General features: G+C 42.5%; 1 protein-coding gene across 1 annotated transcript in view; it reads left to right on the forward strand.

Moving 5' to 3' along the window:
• Nucleotides 1-10,486, forward strand: part of TSNAX (translin associated factor X) — a 20,920-nt gene extending 10,434 nt beyond the window's left edge. The window contains exons 8-9 of the mRNA XM_026053383.1: nucleotides 7,417-7,544; nucleotides 8,950-10,486. Of these exons, the coding sequence (XP_025909168.1) occupies nucleotides 7,417-7,544; nucleotides 8,950-9,324 (503 nt within the window). The 3' untranslated portion in view covers nucleotides 9,325-10,486. The remainder of the gene's footprint in view (nucleotides 1-7,416; nucleotides 7,545-8,949) is intronic.
• Nucleotides 10,487-19,792: the final 9,306 nt, after the last annotated feature.

The following is a 19,792-nucleotide window of genomic DNA, read 5'->3' on the forward strand; positions in this document are numbered from 1 at the left end:
AAAATCATGACAGTTTAAAAAGTTGATTTTGGATTTGTGGTTATAAGTCTAGAGCATTTAATTATTTTTTCCCTCACAGTTTCTTATAATGTAATTGGAAATATATGTAGCTAGGAAGAAAAATAACTAGATCATTTCCTTTTATGTATTTCCCAGGATTGTAAGTGTTTATCTTCCACTAGCCAGTTTCTCAATTCTGATTTTGTATTTTTTTTTTTTTAATCTGGAGAACAAGTTAAAAGTAGATGAATAGAAAAGTTGCAGTTAAAAATATTTTTAAGAGATTCTGAAAAGATGCCTATGTCCTATATCAAAAGTAGCATCCCTCCAATCACCCTCAAATTTCCTAAAAATATTCTCTTTTGTCTTCAAACCAAACATGAGACACCCTCCTGCTCCACACCCTACCTCTCCTAGAAGGAATAAAAGGGATAAAACGGAGCTTGTAATGGAAACCATCTTAGTGGCCTTAATTGAGGAATCATGGCTATGTCTACATAATAAAGCTGCCTAATACATACTTTATTCCGTATAATAACTGCTAGTCTATAAATAGAGTGGTGCTATGAGTATAATGCTTGGGAATATTGTTTGCCGCTTGTAATTGTTAAATGCTTTTTTTGGGGTTACTCCAAACAGTTGTTCTTTTGACTTGAAGATAAAACAATTCTGGCAGAGCACTAAAGGAGTTTCATGCTTTCCCTCATTAAGAATAGTGCTAATGGCACGCAGGACGTTTCCCCAAAGGACACTTGCATGAGCTCAAACACTGAGTATAGCACTAATTGAACAACAACAAAAACTGATGGCTGTTTTCTACACGTTTCTTAACGGTACAGATTGTCCCAGGGGATGGTTAAACAAGCAAACAAAGAGATACTGAAATAATGAAGTCTTTTTTTAATGTAGGGCTCTTCATTTGTTATGTTAGAACGTTCCGCTTTGTTGATATTTTTAAAGCTTTACTATTTGTGATATAGAATTCCTGCTCCTTTGCCCCACTTTGCAGTGTATACGTTATATATCCTGTGAGGAAATGGGTACTGTTTCTTTAAAATGCTGTGTGAGAGCATGGGAGAAAAAAGACTGCAAAAGATTGTGTGAATTGATGAAGCCGAGTGAAGAAACTTTGCAGGATTTTCTATTTATGTGTATATGTAACTAACAAAACATTAGTGTAAAATATCATTAGTTAATTGCTAAGACATGTATGAGCCTTAAAGATGTGAAAGTCTATGCTCTGTAAAGTGTTRGAATTTGTGGGAATGCCCTAACAATCATCAGAATCCACTCTGGGTGCATGTTGTAGCATTGCACGTGCGCGTAGCGCTTGGGTAGCGCAGAGCAAAGAGTGAACTAGGGGAGGGCTGCCCCACAGGTGGGTGTTGCATGGAAATGAACGGAGCACCGTTCCAGCAGGATCTGTCAGAGCAACTCTGCAGCTGTTGGAAACCTTACTCTTTATTATTATTTTTTTTTGTCCGATAATGATGAGGGATTGCTGGATGTGTGAGAGAACCATAAGGACACTTCAGAGTGCCAAGCATTTGCTGTGGGGCACCTAGAGTGAGAGCGCGTGGTGGTGTTTTACAGCTAGCCCATCAGAGGCAAGTGGAGCGTTGTCTTTACAGCCCATGGCTGGACAAGACATGGGATCTCAGCCCGTATTTTTTGGGGGCCTCCYCACCACGATGGTGCTGAGGGCTGGTGCTGACGGCTGCAGCCGCGGGCTGCTGGCTGCCTTGCCGCTGCGGGGTGCCCGTGCTGGCCGCGGGGCAGTTTGGGCCCAGAAGCTTGTGAGCTCTCTGTCAGGGCTGCACTTGCCCCCAACAGCTCGGGGTGCTGAGGCTGTGAAGGGCCAGCACCTCGTCAGGGCTGCCGCCCCGGGCCGGCGTCGGCTGCTCTGTGGAGAGGTTCAGCACGGACACCGGCGAGCGCGAGGATCTCGGGCAGGCGCTGTGTGCATTGGGATGGGCCATGGCATGTAGCTTGATCCCGTCTCCCACCTTGTCCCGCTCGGGGTCTCTTTCAGGGCCTAATCATACAGCACAGAGCATCAGAGCACGTGTCTGAGCATTGCTGAGTTGGGCAAGATCAATGAAAGCGGCGTGACTGCGAAGGAAGCGTTTCGCTTGTGCTGTAACTTTAGAAATTCCTTTAGAAATGCCATGGGGAGGGGTGACGTCCTTCCAATTAAACACATGTAGGTTACTGATTATTTGTACAAGCAATTGGAGTTTGGATTTTTGAGGGGTGTTTTTTTTTTTTGGTTTCATATGCAGGGTTCTGTTGGAACACAAACTAAAACTACCTCGTAAGACAGTTTGTCACTTTGACCTTGTTCTTAACCTTTCTCACACGTCTTATGTAATGAATACCTCATATTCAATGTATGCTAGATACCTTTCTGTAGATACTTATTTCTTAAGCAAAATCAGTTAAGAACAAACTTACATGTTACAAAACATTTTTTTCATCTTAAAGTTTAAGACTGTAATAAAAATGGATTATGTATTTAATTGTATGTACAGATATAAAGGAAATTTTTTTTTATTGCTTGAGGAAGATGTAATGAATCACTGTAAACGTCTCACCCGGGAAGAGACTTAAATACACCTAAAACTTGAAAGCAAAGCTATCTATGAAGGAAGCAATCAGGTTTCTGAAAGATGGTGGGAGAACATAATAACACAGGAACAGGATGTAGCTAAAGAATTAAAGTTCATCTCCTTGCAGTTGTGGGTGAGAGGTAAGATGCCAGAAATGGAAACAAAGTTTCCTGATTATACTAAAAAATTAATGGAATTTGCAGTGAATAAGCTAATGTTTATCAGGCCTATTTTTCTTATTTAATCTGTTTAATCACCGAGTATGTTTAAAAAAAAAAAACCAAAAAACCTTTGTCAGATGTATTTTCCTCACCCTGTAAATTGCTTTTCTGAAACTTGGTTGCTTGACTTCTTACATTTCACTGTGCTTTGATTATTTCTTGTYCATGATTTTTTTTCATTTTCTTTAGGAGAAAAGAAATTGTCAGCAGCTATAAAGCCTCTTTAGTGTTTGCTTTCTGCTCTAGCGTTTTTGTGTCCACACCAACAGCATCATTTTGGAGAACCTTCACTGAGGTTTGAGCTGTCCGCTTGAATCTTGAACACCTGCCCTCAGGGCTGTTACTGCTGAAAAATTTGTCCTCTAACTGARTGATTTTTAAATGGGGATTTCAATTCTCAGCACAAAGCTAAAGAAGATGCTCAAGAGAGCAAGAGGGCTTCTTCATGGTGATTTGTGTTAGCTAACTAGGTAGGAGCSAAGTACAAACTTGTGCAGTTCTCATCCAGGATGAGCCACCTGCAGAAAAACGTTTGTTGTAGATACATATGTTTGTACTAACAATAACTAAAATAACAATATTGTTATTGAATAACATTAACAAGACAAAAGCTGCCTTGATTAAACTATTCTGTTCTCCACAATGTTAGATGAATTTGTTCTCTGTGATTTTCTACAWGCTTTTTGTGCCCATTAGGGAAATTAATTTCACTGTTGTAGCCACCTGTGCTTATTAAATAGAGAACCTCTATTTGTTTCTTTAGTCCTTTTGGGAAAACGGACTCATTCTAGATTAGGTGTGTCGTTTGGTGGCCTAAACTTTAAGGAATGCAAGAGCAGACTTCAATGTCTGAATTGCAGCAGTCAAGCTAGAACAGAACTAGGGGACAGACCCAGAACAGTGGTAATGAACGTATTGCTGAGCAGTTGACAAATCATTCTGGGGTCAACATGAGAGATTTGCATCAGTTTCACTATTGAAATAAGGTTGAACCAGTTAAGATGACTCACTGTTAGGCAGGATATGCATTTTTTTATTTTACTTACATTCTGTTAGAATCAATTCAAGCTGAGTTCAAGCTTCTCTGACTGTAATGAACATTCACATCTAGGTTTATACYGATTACTAAACTGATTTTGAAAGTGAATTGATAATCTGAACCCTCTTGTTCATGTGGGTGTGGACTGAGCTGCATGTTTGTTAATTCTCAATTTCCATAAAAATTCTAAGACTTTGTATAGCTCTACTTGGTGTAATGACTCAGAATTTGAAGCATTACTTGTTGAATAGAAATAGTAAGAAAAAAATACTTTTCAAAATTAAGGTTTTGGTAAACATTTGTCCTAGTTCTTTTTTTTTGTTGTTGTTCCCATTGTATGAAATCCATTCTTTGATGGAATTATAATTCTTTAAAGCTTTTTTTTCACAACAGGATGTCCAGTTCGTGTCTCTGAGGATAGCTGGCTCTGTGCTTCTTCTGTACACTGTTATAAAATTAACCTTTGACTTCAGGTTCACAACCAGCTAAGCAACCGCTAGAGTGTTTCACTGGCTCAGTTTCCATTTAAATACTTTTTACTACTTGTGCCTAGAAAGGGAACTGTGAATGTAGGGAAGGTGGTGTTGCAAACTTTGCAACTCTGAATTGAAATGACTGAGGTGTGGATGTGAGTTTAATCTTCATAGAATGCTGTCTCTGAAAGATAATGATTTAATATGTGTGTTTATACTTTTAAATTTAATCTTTGTACTTGTAGCTAATCTATTTAGTTACCTATTTCCTTGTTTCATCATTGTGCCCTCTCACTGACCAACAAGCTTGTAAAAGTGAGTTCTTTGAATCTAGTACCATTCCCACATCCCCATGTTCTGCAGAGTTCGGGAGTAAGGACTTTCTAGTTTAACTTGTTTTCGTCTTTGGTCAGGATTTCCAGAAGAATAAGACTTCCTTTTTCTTTTTTGGCAGCCTAAACATTGTGATAAGATAGAGGTATAGCTGTCTTAGACTTCATAATGTGTTTGCAAATTAGTGGTTTCAGTTGGCTCACCCCCATAAATAATGTAGCCCATCTGCCGTGTAGCGCTACTAGAAGGCAATTGTTGAAATTAATCGTGTATTTTCCAGTTATTTTTCTAGTGGCTGCTGTGCTGTGTGGTTTGGAGGATGGACTGGGAAGGGGCAGGACACAGGGGCTGTCACGTACTCATTTCTAAACTGTCAGCAGAGACCGTGGTGCGAGTTTGGGGGGAAAAATGTGTGGAGGAGGAAGGAAAGAAGATGGAGGGAGAGAAGGAAAATAAATCTGAAGAAATAAGAAATAGAGCCAAAGGAGTTTACACATAGTGTTGGCATTGCCATCCTTAAAGAGTCAGAGCTATGAAATCTGTTTTAGCCTCATTTTTACCTGTTGAACTTACCCAGAAGGGAGAAATTAAATAAATTTTAGGAGGAAGCTTTCACCTTATTTGAGTCAATGCTTCAGTGCATGAGGCAACTTCTACTTAGGTGGGATTAAATTCTATTTATCCTAATCCTACTCTTCCAATTAAGGAAGTCCTTATTCATTAACTGTTCTCAGCTATATCTACCTTTTCCTACCTCTGTCTGCTCAATGACTTGGATTTTTTTTCATTTTTTGAAGAGACATGGTTTCTTGCCAAGGCAGTATTAGATTTCTTAAAGAAACTGATTAACAGCTGTTTTTCAGAATTTTTGTTTGTAGAAAAAGGCAAAAATCTTTAATATCAGCAGATACAGTTGAGAAAAAAATGGCCCAAATTTTCACCACAGAATCTTATGTATTGGAGATAATTGCTCAGAGGATATCTCAGTGCAACCTTCCAATTCTTACATAGAAAATATATTTTAAAAATGTAGAGGAAAGCTATGCTGGATCACTGTAGCTTGTCACTAGTACAGGCTATTTATACAGAGTAAATGTAATATCAAAATACTTAAGCATTCTGTTAYCTTCTATCTGTATTTTTAGGGAATCCTACTAGAAAAAAAGCAAATGCTTTTAAATAGCATCTCTGGTGCATGTACTGAAAAAAAAAAAAACCAAACCCAGAATGCTTCACATAAAAGTTAGTCTTACAGACTATTCCATTACTGGCAGCTCGGTCTGTAAATAATCCAATTTTGGACCAATTCCAAAACAAGAGCAAAAGGGGAAAGGTATTGTTGGATGGAGTAAAGAAATGGGATGGGGATTTTCACCTTGGGGATTATTTTCTGGAAATAGCGGATGTCCTTCCATTAAGCCAAAACATAACATGTTCAAACATCTGTTTACCTGCATGTGGAAACACCTTATTTCAAGGTCTCGGGCTGCTGAAATGTTGTATTCAACAATTCAGCTCCAAATAATGTTTTGTAAGGCTTGCTTGTAGACAGTGGGAGGTAAGTCTCCTAATTCAGGAGAGGAGGTAGGTGACAAACCAGGTTGTGTGGGAGCCTTTCACCGGGTGCTGTTAAACAGGAGCAGGGAGGAGGACAACAGAACATGTCAGCAAGAATGGAAGGGAAGAGGCTGCACAACGTCATCCCCTTCGCTCCTCTTAAAGTTTTTCAAAATGCCTCTGTGATGAAGATCTGCTGCAGTCTGCTCTCTTAATTTCCTGCTTTGGCTTGCTCCCTCTCTCTCTCCATAGGTCAGGTACAAATGTATTGTTTTTTTGTCTTCAAAACTCTTTAGGTTAGTTCTACCATGCCTGTTTGTTCTAGGTTCATTTCTGTTTCTCTTTTTTTCCCCACCAACAAGACCAACTTCCGTTGCCTGCTTATGAACCTTTTCTACAGGCTTTCCCCCAAATCTGCCCTCTGCAAATACTAAAAAAAGGAAAAAAAATAAAATCAGAATTTATGRAATCACTGACCATTCAAGTTCATTGTTAGGTGTCACCTTAGGTTATGTGCTATGGGAAAATTGCCATCTGCTTGTTAGGTTATGGGAGGTGATTGTGACAGGTGGCTACAGAGGGCATACAGATCAGGTACAAACTGTATTTATTTGGTATCCCAGTTTTTATTTCCTTGCCAGTGCAGCAGCTTTTCTTTTTGTTCTACCTGTGTGCCTTGTTTTCTAGAGAGCAAGTGCTGTGGGATGGAGCTGTCATGCAGTATGTTCCTCCTGTTGGACATTACAGTCCTGTATGGTTTATTATTTATTTTTATTTTAACACGAGTGATTTATAACAAAAGATGCTTTTTCCTGGGCATGAATTTTACCTAATCTGTATGTTTTAAGGAGACTATTCACTGACTCCCACAAAACACATGCGAGAAATTTAAGTTTCAAGGGGAATCGTCAGTCGCTAATGAGAAGAAATGAAGGAAACTTCATTAAAAAAGTTATGTTGGGGATAAAAATGTTAATCTGCCATGTCTTTGGTTTAGTTTTTATATTTTAGATGAATGGTGTGTTAACTTAGCTTTTCATGTTATTTCTAGATTACCCTAGTTTTTAACCTTTTGCTAGTCACCTTAAAATAACCTAATTTGAAAGATTTCTAGAATAATYGTAAGCATGGATCGTTACAGGAAAGTTTGAATCATGATTTGAATTCTTCTGTTGTTTCTGCAGGGCTTCAAGAGTATGTTGAGGCAGTCTCATTTCAGTATTTTATCAAAACACGGTCTTTAATTAGTGTTGAAGAGATCAACAAGCAACTAATATTTACAGCAGAAGACAGAGAAGAAATAACAAACAAGGTGAAAGCTTTTTTTCTTCATATGAGAGGAGACTTGCACAAGTCTCTGCAGTTACTTGGCTTAGTTGCATCTTTTTTGGCATTATCAGTAGATAGGTTCAGTTAGAGGAATGGGGTTAAATGTACATGAACACTTCAGCTCACTTGTTGCTTTTTATTCTGACAAGTAGTAACCTAAATCTGTGGGACAGAAATTTTAATCGTTCAACAGCTTGTTTGTTTGTTTGYTTTATTCAGGACAAACTGAGCCCCTCCTGGTAGGCAGAAAGAGCTAAGATGGTAAAATACTAACAAACAAATGTAGAGGCAAGGGCTTTTTATGGCTGTGATTGTGTCCCCAAGTCTGCTGGGGAGCAGTGGAAACAAATGCAGGAGTTGRACTCTGTGGAAATCTTATTGCTCAGTGACAAGCCTATCACAGGAGGCGTTAGCAAAGCGCAAAGTATACTCAGATGCTATTAAAATGCATTATCTGTGCCTYAGCTCGGAATTTTGACTCTTCCCTGGAGCTGATCTTGAGGTTTCCTGTCAGAGGACAGGCTGTGTTCCACCTCAGTAATCCTAGATCCGCTGTTTATGACCCGCCTACRCTCCTGTCCTGCTCTAAATCAACCTTTTTTTAACTGAACAAACTACTACCACTGATCACAGTTCAGTGGATAGTTTGTCTGAAGAGGGAATTCTGCGGAAGAGCCCAGTGTTACTGCTTTAGATGAATCGCAGAGTGCTGCCATTAAAGGGTTTCTATTGTAAAGTCCTTTTTTCATACTCTTTGTAAGATATTTGCAGGCAAAACCAAGTTTTCAGCTGAATCTCCCTTGTTCTCACCAAGAGCAAAGCCATTGCAATGCACTTGTTTCCACAGACTGTGAAGTTGTTAAACTGCTCCCCCACAACTCCGACTAGATTTAAGCCAAATTTAGGTGCGAGTGTGTTGTGGGAACAAGTGAACGGAAACAAACTTGTGTTGTCTCAGTATTTTGGAATAACAGTGTGGGAAATCAGGATATAGGAGCTTTTGCAACTTTGTGACAAGTCTTCTTCAAGAAGTGCTCGCTTAGGTATTTAATAAATAGAGTTGATATAAAACAAGTGTGAGAAAAATACATTTATTCTATCAGCCATCCTGTAGAAATTCTGTTTGCAAACAGATTTGCTAGGCAGGGCRGGTTCCTTATGCCTCACATCTCAAGTGAGACGATGCCTTTGTACTTCACGGAATGCTTGCAGGGAGAGTACTCTTGAAAATCAAACCATGTGGAAGTGCCATGGAATTTATTTTTCCGGAATGTTTGCAATAACCGATTGCTTTGCGGTTACATGAGGTAACGCTGTATGTATCTGAATTGCCACGGACCACTTTTTCCTAGTTTTCTGTACTGAGTTTTGTCCTGTTCTGTCTTCAGACTTCTGATTCCCAGGATAAGCAGCCGGCCACCTGGAGCCTGAAGGTGACACCCGTGGATTACCTGCTGGGAGTGGCCGACCTCACCGGGGAGCTGATGCGCCTCTGCATCAGCAGCGTTGGCAATGGGGACATAGACACACCTTTTGAACTGAGCCAGTTCTTACGCCAAATTTACGATGGTTTTACCTTTATTGGCAACACTGGACCTTAYGAAGTGTCTAAGAAGCTCTATACCCTGAAGCAGAGCCTGGCCAAAGTCGAGAATGCCTGCTACACGCTGAAAGTGCGGGGCTCCGAAATCCCAAAGCACATGCTGGCTGACGTGTTCTCCACCAAAACCGAACTGATTGACCAAGAGGAAGGGCTATCCTAAAATAAGGAGACTTGCAGCCCCTGAGAGAAGTGGACTTAGAGAGGAGAAAGCTTGTTAGGGTTTGAGTTTGACCCTTCTCAAAGCTTTTTAGGTAGAGATGTTAGTTTTATTTTCGAGAAGATTGTTTGCAATCGTAATTTGTAACCAAAAATACTTTTTTATGATGTGCAGGAGAACAAATGTTTGACTTTGTGCTCTCAGCGTGGAATTTCCTGTATTGCTCCATTGTGTCTCCTTTCAGAACGACCAAATGTTCCACTGTGCTCCACACCGGTGACCGTCGACTGTGCGAGTCACCTCCGACTGTTGTGGTTCCTATGACCAGTTTTCAGCCAGCACGRCAGGGTGAAGATGGTTAGGTGCTGTGATTCAGCATTACCCATGGGCTTATGCTGAGCACTGCTTTCTGAGTGCTTAGTTTCTGTATTCATGTCATGTAAATCAGTGCACCCTCTTGTACAAGGTGTGTATAAATTCCTACCTTGGTCTGAAACTGAGGTGGTGCCAAAGGTGCAGTGTAATATAAGTTTTGTCTGTTTAATGCTTTTGGCATGAAACTGAAGCTGGGTCAGTTTTTCACCGGTTGATAGTAAAGCTAAATACACCAAGAAAATATTACTGGGCACTCATCATTTTAGCCCTTGGTTCAAATTTTGCTCTCTAATTACACTGGTGCTTTACAATTTTGATATTGGTTAGAAAACACTGTAAAAAATATTTTTTTTTCTTTTAATTATTTTTTTGCAACACATTATAATGCTGAATCTGCTACCATTCTGTTCCTAGCCAGAAGTGAATGACCTGCCAAATATGCTGGACGTGGATAATTCAGCAGCAGGGCAGGCTGTGGCATGTGCTGGGGACAGCTTGCAGCTCTGCTGTCCTCTGTGTTTTGTGTTGTCCTGAGGACCTCCAGTGGGAGGGAACTGTTGGATAAGAGGGCTGGCTTTAAATATCTGCTAGCGAGAGCTGCGTCACGCGTGCGTTCCTATGGAAAGGAAATTGCAAACAGAAACAAGGCAGACACTCTGACTTCCACATTTATCTTTGAGGTGGGTATGTCACTACTGGCAAAAAATCGGCATTTTCTGCCGGTGTCTGAAGTTATGAAAGTCTGATAGGGTATGTTATGCTAAAGGAAAACAGATAAATAACATGATCTTTAGACTCCAGGAAATAGGCCTCCCATCTGCAATTGAAAATACTGCATGTTTTTTATTTCCACTTCCATATGCTGTGATACTGCCAATATTTTTCCCATGAGCGTGTCAAAAGTAACTTGGATCATTTGATATATGGACAAGAGACGGAGCAAATATATCTTATGTTTCTCCATTGTTTCCATATATAGCAATATGTGTGGTGAGTTGAAAAGGTGCATTTTTCCAAATGTTTAATACTTTTTTTTACAATAAATGTTGAAAAGCAATCACTCAGTGTATGTTGGTTCTTTTGCTTATTGGTCCTAATGGCAAGTAAGAGTACAGGATTGCCTCTTACGTGTGGCACTAGATTTGGGAGTTTCACACCATTCCTGCAATCCTGCTTGCAGGGGCACCATCTCATCCTGAATCTCTTTTCTTTCTCACTAGTTCAATTCAGTGAAGCCTGAAAACTAGTTAGGATTCAAACTACATGTGATCCTCTTGAATTCCAAAAATGCAAAGGATTCAAATAACAAACCAAGGTTCTCACTGCAATAAATCTGCAACAGTGCATATACTTTTAAATTGCTCCTTGTTTTTTCTTTTTTTTTCTTTTTTTCTTGATGGGWTGAGGCGACAGCAGGACAGCCCTATGCCTTGGTGTAGCTCAATTACTGTGAGTAACTGTATGCAAGGTGTATGTGTGTGAAGCAAAAGTGGATAGTTATGGGAGGCATTTTGTGATATCAAACAGAGACTGGGGCTTCTAGGAGCTCTCAGGTGAAAGCTAAAATATTCATGGCACAATTTAGAAAGGGTTGGGGTCAACCCCGAGGGCCAGCAGTGCCTGGCAGCAGGACCTGGCGCCTCCCTGTGTGGCACTGGCCATGGACATGCACACACAGAGGCCACCACTGCAGTCAAGCAGCCACTGCGTCTGGGCAGTCACTGCTTTATAAGTTACAGGTGAATGAAAGAACTTTTTAGTGATCTATATATGTTAACTTTCTTTCCAAAAATACTAGCTCTACCGCTTAAATATATTTTTATAAACTTAAATATATTTTTAAAATACATGTTTTGGYAAAGCTAGAGAAAACTTTGATGATGGGATGTGATTTCTGACTTCAGGCTGGCTGTCTCTAATCAAAGCTGTGAATATTTTCTGAGAGAGAGCAAAGTGTATGTGTGGTGTATTAAAACACCAGCACAGATGGGAAATAGCTAATGGTCTGCAAACCTCCTGCTCAAGGAAATATTTTCCCCAAAAAACAATTACACTGGAGCTATTTGAAAAGTGACAGACATTTATCAGCAAAACAAGCTGCTAAACAAGCAATGGCACTTTTCCCATTTCTTATCCCATTACTCTGTGGAGCTATTGATGTGCTTGGTCCATAGCCAGACCCGGCCGACGTCATAGCAGATGTTTCACGAGGGCAGCTTTGCGTGCTAAAAATCATCTGCCTCTCGAAAATCCCCTTTCTCAGAAACGATTTTTCTTTGTGTTCACTTTTGTCCTGACTATTGTGATTTGCGATGAGGAAAATAAGCGCAGCCACATTCAGCCTTCCACCACGGCCAGAGAAGTTATGCAAGAGAAACTTCCTGTTGACGGGACATGTATGTCTGTCCGCTTCTAGTCCTGCCTCTTTGGATTTTCATAGAGTTTAGCACAACTCAAACATATAGGATTTAAACTAAGATACAGGATCCTAAGATAGGATTATGAACGAATAGGTAGGATAGTGGGAGCTGTAGGGAATTCTGGGGACCAGTTTCTGGCACTGTCCCAAAGTGCTTATAATTTAAGGTTAGACAGAGGCGTAATCGTCATGACCACAAAGGAGGTGGTAGAAGGGAGGACAGGATTTTTACGAGACTCCATGAGTTAGTAGTCTGGTTTATCACTTCCCATCTTGGAGAGGAGACATTTCTAAAGTTTGGAAAGTTTTGGCATGACCGTAAAGGGTCAGCTGGGAAGGGAAAAGGCAGTAGAGAGGGGAAATGGAAGGAAGTGAGTGGAGACAGACAAAGGGGGGAAGAGGGGTGAGCAGTGGGGCAGCGCTGAGGAAGAGTGGGGTGCATAGCAGGTCGGAGTGCATGTGTGAGCAAGGAGGGGCTGGGGAGGATGCAAGGGACAGGAACACCAATCTGCACGAATCTGGAAACGCCGCTTAAAGTCCAGGTGACTCTGCCGAAAGAGAAACCTGGGCATGACTGCAAGTGCTGACTTCAAAAGACAAGGCCCCAAAGGATGTGATCATCACTGCATCATGAATAAGGGGAATTTGACCTGCCTGAGCTGCTGAGAGCTGGCAGGTCCTGCAGTGAGCAGAGCGTGCAGGATTCAGCCATGCTCTCACAAATGAACCACCAGTTCTTCATTCCCACCAAAACACCAGCTCGTTGGTCCCACACTGCCCAATTTGCCATGCGTGATCCCTTCACTCCCACATTGGTAGCCACAGTCTTTAAGGCATGAACCACCAGCACTTGCAGGCATTAGAAATATTGTTAGATATATCCTTTAACATAAAGAATGCTTACGGTGAGCACTGTTTTCCCCTTTTGTGCTGTTTACGTGTCCGCTTCGCTGTCATTGCTGCTTCTGCCCCATTTCTGTTTCTTCTTTACTCATCTTTTCTCTAAGCTGTACCATTCTTTGGAGGCATTGCAAGTGACCATCCCATGGTTCAGTCTTTTCCTTGTCTTGGGGTAAGATGCAAGAGGAGGAATCTGTTGGTGCCTTAGGATAGGTTTGATTGCTCCTCCAAATTTGGAAATTGTGCTCTGGCTGCGAGGGGGAAGTCTTGCATTGCTGCATCCACAMGGCCTGGTGCAGTGTCCTACCACAGCTATGGAATCACGTGTCAGCATGGATGGGTGGGCAGGTCTCGTGTTGCTTATGCAGGTAAGCAAGCCTTGGTTAYTCTGTTTGCAGCCATCCAGCCAAGRTAAACTCTCTACAGACATAAATGACATTTCTTCTCCAGCCTGAGGAAGGTTGTCTTGGAGGAATATTATTTCCCACCAGTTCCACCTCTTTTCACCTGGCTCATTTTCCCTTTGGAAGGGCTGTTTGCAGGCTTGAGGAGGGAGCCTTGCCTAGGACTCCTCCTGGAGCCAGGCAGTGCCTCCCGGAACACTGGACAAATGTGATGTGCTGGCTCCGTTCTCAGCTCCTCCCATAGGCAGGGCAGGCCCATTCTCGTGCTCCTGCCACTGCCTCCTCCTGCCTTCCTGGGGCCGAACACTGAGCTGCTTCTGTTGGGTCTCCKAGACCAGTGACATGCGGGTTCATCTCCTATTTTTTCCCCTCTGTACTGTTGTCCCTTTCATACGCACGTTCACTCCTCCCGAGGAAAGAGGTTGCTGCTGTGCAGGCTCTGTTGCCATAACAGGCCACAAGACCTACTGAGCCCACCACCAAACACTGTCTGGGGAATACTGGCRCAGGGCAGGTTTCATGGGAGACCATCCACCTCTGGGCCTTTCTCCCATATGTCTGTGCTTTCCTGTGGGCTTGTGATTCCCAAATAACCCAGCAGGATCCTACCATTTCTGTTTAATTCTTCCTCAAGGCCATCTCCTCTCATGCCTCCAGAACAAACTACTGACAGAACTGGTTATGTACCTAGAAATAGCTCGAGTTTTCCTGAAACAGAGCGTTTGGGGCAGTAACCTGCCCGGTGAAGGATGCGGTAGGCAGTGGTGGGAGTCTTGCTGTCACAGCGATGTTGTCGAGCACCCACAGGGCTGCTTTAGAAAGAGGCCTGTGTCTCCCCRTGCAGTGAGGACCACAGGTGGGTATGTTTTGCCTGAAGGTGAAGATGACAAGGAGGAGAGGAGAGGTGAAAATGAGTGAGAAAGCGGTGCCAGATCATATAGCAGATCAGTCACCAAGCAGGCTATTAGACTCAAGTCTTTCACCTCCCAGCCTGGCCTACATTGCTTCTAATCTGAGCTCCTCCTGCACACCGCGCCAGCCACACGGGAAGCTGCTCTGATCCTTTCATAGGACTCGGCCGTGGAGGTCACTCACACAGGCTTTTCTGTGGTGTGAAATGTGCGCGGGCGACATCCAGGAGGCTGGTAGCAGTGCCAGGAACACTGATGCTGAGCTTCAGGCCAACTTGAACAAAATTCCGTTGTGTGTTATTTTCTTGCTGTAACCCGTCTTTATAATAATTGCCTTGTTTATTAAGCTGTGTCTGTATTTGCACTTAGATGAATACGAGTGCCAGTAGCCCCCAACCCYGGTCAACATTTTACCTCCTCATGGACAAACCCTGGGCATGGGAATAACAGGGAGCAGGCAGGGCTGGCCAGAGCCAGATGACAACACCCTGTGACAGAAGACTGTACAWCCCCCCAGCCCCAGTACACCCATGATGGCTCTCAGGTTATATGCTGTTCAAACAGGCCTGCATCCTCTTTAACACACATTGCTTTACAGGAGCTGAGGTAAATAGCTAGCAAATATTTTAGGTTCTATTTCTTATTTTRTGTGATTGTAGCTTTTGTTTATCCCTATTTCTTACTTTTAGGCAGGAAATCTAGGAAGGCAGCGGGTGCTTTTGAAGGCTCCATCCTTTTGATTTGCAGTTGGATGGTTCTTAAATCACTTGACCGTGTCTGAGATTTTCATCTGCATATGAAGACTATTATTCTGTATTAAAAGTGAGAGTTTGCCTGGATCCTATTTTWCAAAATGTGTTATATGAGAAAAGGGGAGGCCACTTATGCTGGGAGGCTTGAGTTTATGACTAGCTAAATAATAGGCAGCCCTCATGGTAAAGAAGAAAAAAGGTTTAAAGCTACTCTCAGCAGGGCTTGTACTCTGCAGGAACTGAACAAGAGAAATAGAAAACTTATAAACCTTTAAGCCTTCAATTTTTTTWAAGTTTTAAAACTTCAATGTTTTTTAAGCATATATTATTTTGGCTATTGCTTTTCTGTGTATACTGGCTGCCTTACTAACAAGAGGCACTAGTGACTTACTGGAGAAAATATATTTATTCTGCCATCTAGCGTACAGCYTTAGAAATACTCAAAATGAGCTTTCAAGTTTGTTTTTGGAGTTCATAGTTGYTGGTTGTCCTCTCTTTAAGTTTGTATATATATTTTATAAGACAGATAGATAGATAGCACCATGCAGGCCCTGCCTCGCTGGGGCTCTCCCCTCCTTGGGCCCATGCGGGGCCTCTCCTCGTGCTCCCGCAGCAGCAGGTCACAGCTGGCACCAGGGCCAAGCGTCCTGCTCAACGCCCCAGCACACTCCTAGCGCATGTGACACGTTACCTGGATTGCCCAGCGGAAAGGCACSGATGCCAGTTACCTCTAAGACTGAATAAACAGATTTGGGAAGTGCTAGTCCTGCCACAGTGAACGCTTACTTGGGCTTCTAAAGGTCATCCAAGTTTGTTTATTCATTATTTAAGGCCCTGTCCTATAGGGCTCTCTCATTATGGACTAYGTTCTGCAGGATGCCCACCCCAGGGCTGAAAAGAACTTTCCAACACATAGATCTCCTTTTCTTGCATGAAGGGTTTCTGCTTTTTCTACACTCATGTGTTTTTATCACCCTCAAGGTGGTGTRCTGGCCTACAGCAAACCATCTCTCGCGATATATGTCTGAGCATATAGCGGGAGACATCTATTGCTCTCTGGGCACACTCYACAATACAAAAAAAAAAAGACCACARAACACTGCAGCGRTTTGCAGATGCAACATCTTAAAACACGATAACTGGTGTATTTATGTACACATCKATATATATGCACTATTGCCTGTGCAAATGAGCCCTGCCCTTGTACACACACTGTAAGTATTCATAAAGAYATGGGAAAGGAAGTGAGCTGGGAGGCAAGAAAGGTTTCTAATCATGCTTTCTGTGGACAGAGATATCCACTGTAGTAAGCACGATGGTTGATTGAAAAAAATGCAGAAGACTATTACAGAACTGCAGTAGGATAGAATGGGGTATTGATTGAGTATAGATAAATATGAAGTGATATACATGAAGGGGAAAAAAATACAGTGCCCTTCTTCAAGATCAAAATCCTGAGTCTAGTTCTATGAAAATATCAGCTCCATCATAGTTATAGAATCATTATGATTGGAAAAGACCTTCAGATGATCAAGTACAACCATAAACCCCTCACACCCTGCCTGCTAAACCATGCCCCTAAGCACCTCATCTACACGTTCCTTGAATACTGCCAGGGACAGTGACTCCACCACTGCTCTGGGCAGCCTGTTCCAATGCTTCATCCCTCTTTCCAGGTAGAATTTTTTTCCTAATAGCCAATCTGAACTTCCCCTGATGCAACTTGAGGCCTTTTCATCTTGTCCTATTGGCAGTTATTTTGGAGAAAAGATCAGCCTTCATCTCACTACAACCTCCTTTCAGGTAATTGTAGRGAGCAATGAAGTCTCCCCTGAGATCAATAAAATCTCTTCTCCAGTCTAAATAGCCTTACCTCTCTCAGCTGCTGCTCATAAGGTCTGTGCTCCAGCCCCTTCRCTAGTTCCATTGCCCAATGTGTGGCAGCAAGCGAAATGGCCAATGAAATGTTAGAAATTATTAGGGAAGATCTAGGGAATGAAAAGAAACTGTGATAGAAAAATGACAGCATATAAATCTATGCTTCACCTGCTCTTGAATCCRATTCTGATCTCTTTATCCCAGAAAGGGTATTGCAGAACTGAAAAAGGCAACAAGGACAATCAAAAGTAAGGAATACTTCCTTGAATAAAAATAAACAACAACAATAAAAAAACCTACTATGATGTTCCAGTGGACTGGAATCCCTTAGCCTGGAAATGAATACCTCAAGAGAGGGTATGGTAGAGGTGCACAGAACTGTGTGTGTGCTGAAAGATGGTGCATATGGAGCAAGTATTTACTGTCTCTGCTAGCAGATGAGTTAGAGGCCATCACCTGAGGGTAGCTGTAGCTAGGCTTAGACCAACAGTAGTATCTGGCTCCCYGGGCAGTGGGTATGGACCTCCTTGCTACGGAGGATCTCCCTTTCAGCTGTGCTGTAGATATCCAAAGGGAGGYTGGACAACCAGGGTGAGATCCATTGCCAGTTGCTGACTAGACAAACAAAGTCAGGGTATCCCCTAAGCTGATCCTGACAAGTCTAGGGTGGTGTAAAGGGGAGGTATTGCACATACTTGCCTTGCTCCTGCTCCTTCCTAGGCAGCTGGGGGTCGGGGAGCAGGACAAGGTGAGTGTCACCACAGCTCTTAACACACTGTGGTTTGGCCCTGGAAGCTGTGGGGGCCCTGGCTCACAAACAGTGATGCCCAGGAAAGCCTATCTGTGTGTGCAGGACCACCTGAGCACAGAGGTGCTCCTCAGCACGCTTTAGGCACAACCCTGCAATGCAAATGAGACCATGACAGCATCTCCCAGGCTTTACCTGGCATCTTGTCTAGCCACAAAATTAGCACCACTTGATCTAATGCAGGTTTTGATGTGGTTGTCTGTAAATTGCTTGTAACAGGCTTGTATTGATTTAAGTTAATTTGGTTCCCAAAAAGGGTTRTGCTGATTGCTCTAAATAGATTAAATTGTGATTTTAGTTAAATTGATGGCTGTGTTGTGTGTAGACAGGGTCTGGAGCTTTGTAGCCTCATGTCTTGGCAGTAACATGATGGGTTCCGGTTAGACAGCTGAGACCAAGCTGATCTTCTTAATCTAAGACCTAAGTTACTGTTCCAGTAAATGGGCCCCAAACAGCACTTTTTAAAACTAATTCTGGTTTCTTTTGGAGCCTGGCCAAACTGTTTGAGAACTAGCACTTGTCCCTTAAGAATTTTATAAATACTTCTAATTAAAAAAAAAAAGTATTTTTTTGTGTGGAAAAATTAATTTTGGGCGCAAAAACTTCAAATTTCGGTTCACTTTCCCAATCTGCCATTTTTACCCATTTTGGAGGGCAATGGAAAACAGAAATTTGTTTTCATTGTTTGTAAAAAATCTATTTTGAAGAAAAAATGTAAATGAGCCCCCTTCTTGCTGATATGAGGGCTTTCTCTTCACAAGGAAGACCTGAGGGTAACTCAGCTAATGTCAAGTAAATCGGCCGATGTAGGTCTCTTCTGTAGCAAACTATAATCCCATTTTGCAGTAGTGATTCATCACCCCCAGGACTATGATTGAGAGCAGGAGTTTGAATTCCCCACTGAAGTAAATACATTTCCCATATGTCCCAAGATATTTTTTTGACAAAGAGGTCTAGGAGAGCTAGAGTCTTAGACCCTGTACTGTTCTGGGCTCCCAGTAACCTGGAACGAATGTAAGGGTGAAGCTGTGGGGAAGGTGCATTACACAGGTCAGGACTGGGGGTTTACACCATTTCTGGAGAAGCTGTGTTGCCAGCAAGGAGTAACAAGCTGTTTGCGTGCCCAAGAAATAGGCTAAGGACATCAAATGAGTCAGCAGCTTAAAAGCAAGAGGATTCAGAGCGTGACCCAGATGCAGCAGCTCGCTGGAGGTGACGGCCAGCAAGAGGAAGGGAAACGTGGCCAGGAGACAAGTGGCACCGATGCCACAGTCACTAGCCAGGCAGCTCAGGCCTCCTCCAGGGAATCCTCCGCTCCGAGCAATCTCTGGGTGAGGGAGAGCGAGTTCCTTTCCCAAGCAGTTGCGGCAGGCAGTGCTCTGCCTCTCACATTGTAAACCTTAACCGAGGGGAAGAGGAGTATGAGCTTTAATTTGGTAAAATCCCCCMAAATGAACTGATTGTCTGCTTGCAACCCGGCAGTAAGAAGCATGGTGGGAGCCACCCATTTCTTCATTAACCCACTCACCAAATAGAGTGACCAGTGGGTGATCATCCTCTTGTCCGCTCTGCTTTGAGGGTTGTCCTCRGCCATTCATGTAAGCCCTGGGTGTGCAAGGGGGTGCACCCCTTTCAAGCACATCCTTGGCACCAAAGCACATCAGCATCTCGCAAGCATTGACATGTTGCCCTGTAGGGAAGTTTTCTTCCACATTGTTCTTGCCAGGGACCTGGCATATACTGTGCTTAAACATTTTGCCTAAGGATACAAGGGGATTGTAGCAATGTAGGACATTAGACCTAGTTCTCTCTCAGGCCCCAGTTCTTTCCAGCTCATCACTGCAGTGAATCAAGTGAATCTTCACCACAAGCCAAGGGCTCTTCCCCATTGGATGTCCCATTCAACAGAGCAAGACACAAGGTCTTTGTGACGTTTTATCTCCAGCCTATAAAGTCTAGGAGTACTGGGGATATTTGTCAAACAACAATTACACTACAATTTCCTGAACACCTGAAATGTAAGT

Source organism: Nothoprocta perdicaria, unplaced genomic scaffold (assembly GCF_003342845.1).
Source record: "Nothoprocta perdicaria isolate Ctin4 unplaced genomic scaffold, notPer1 scaffold_99, whole genome shotgun sequence".
Classification (NCBI taxonomy): Eukaryota; Metazoa; Chordata; class Aves; order Tinamiformes; family Tinamidae; genus Nothoprocta; species Nothoprocta perdicaria.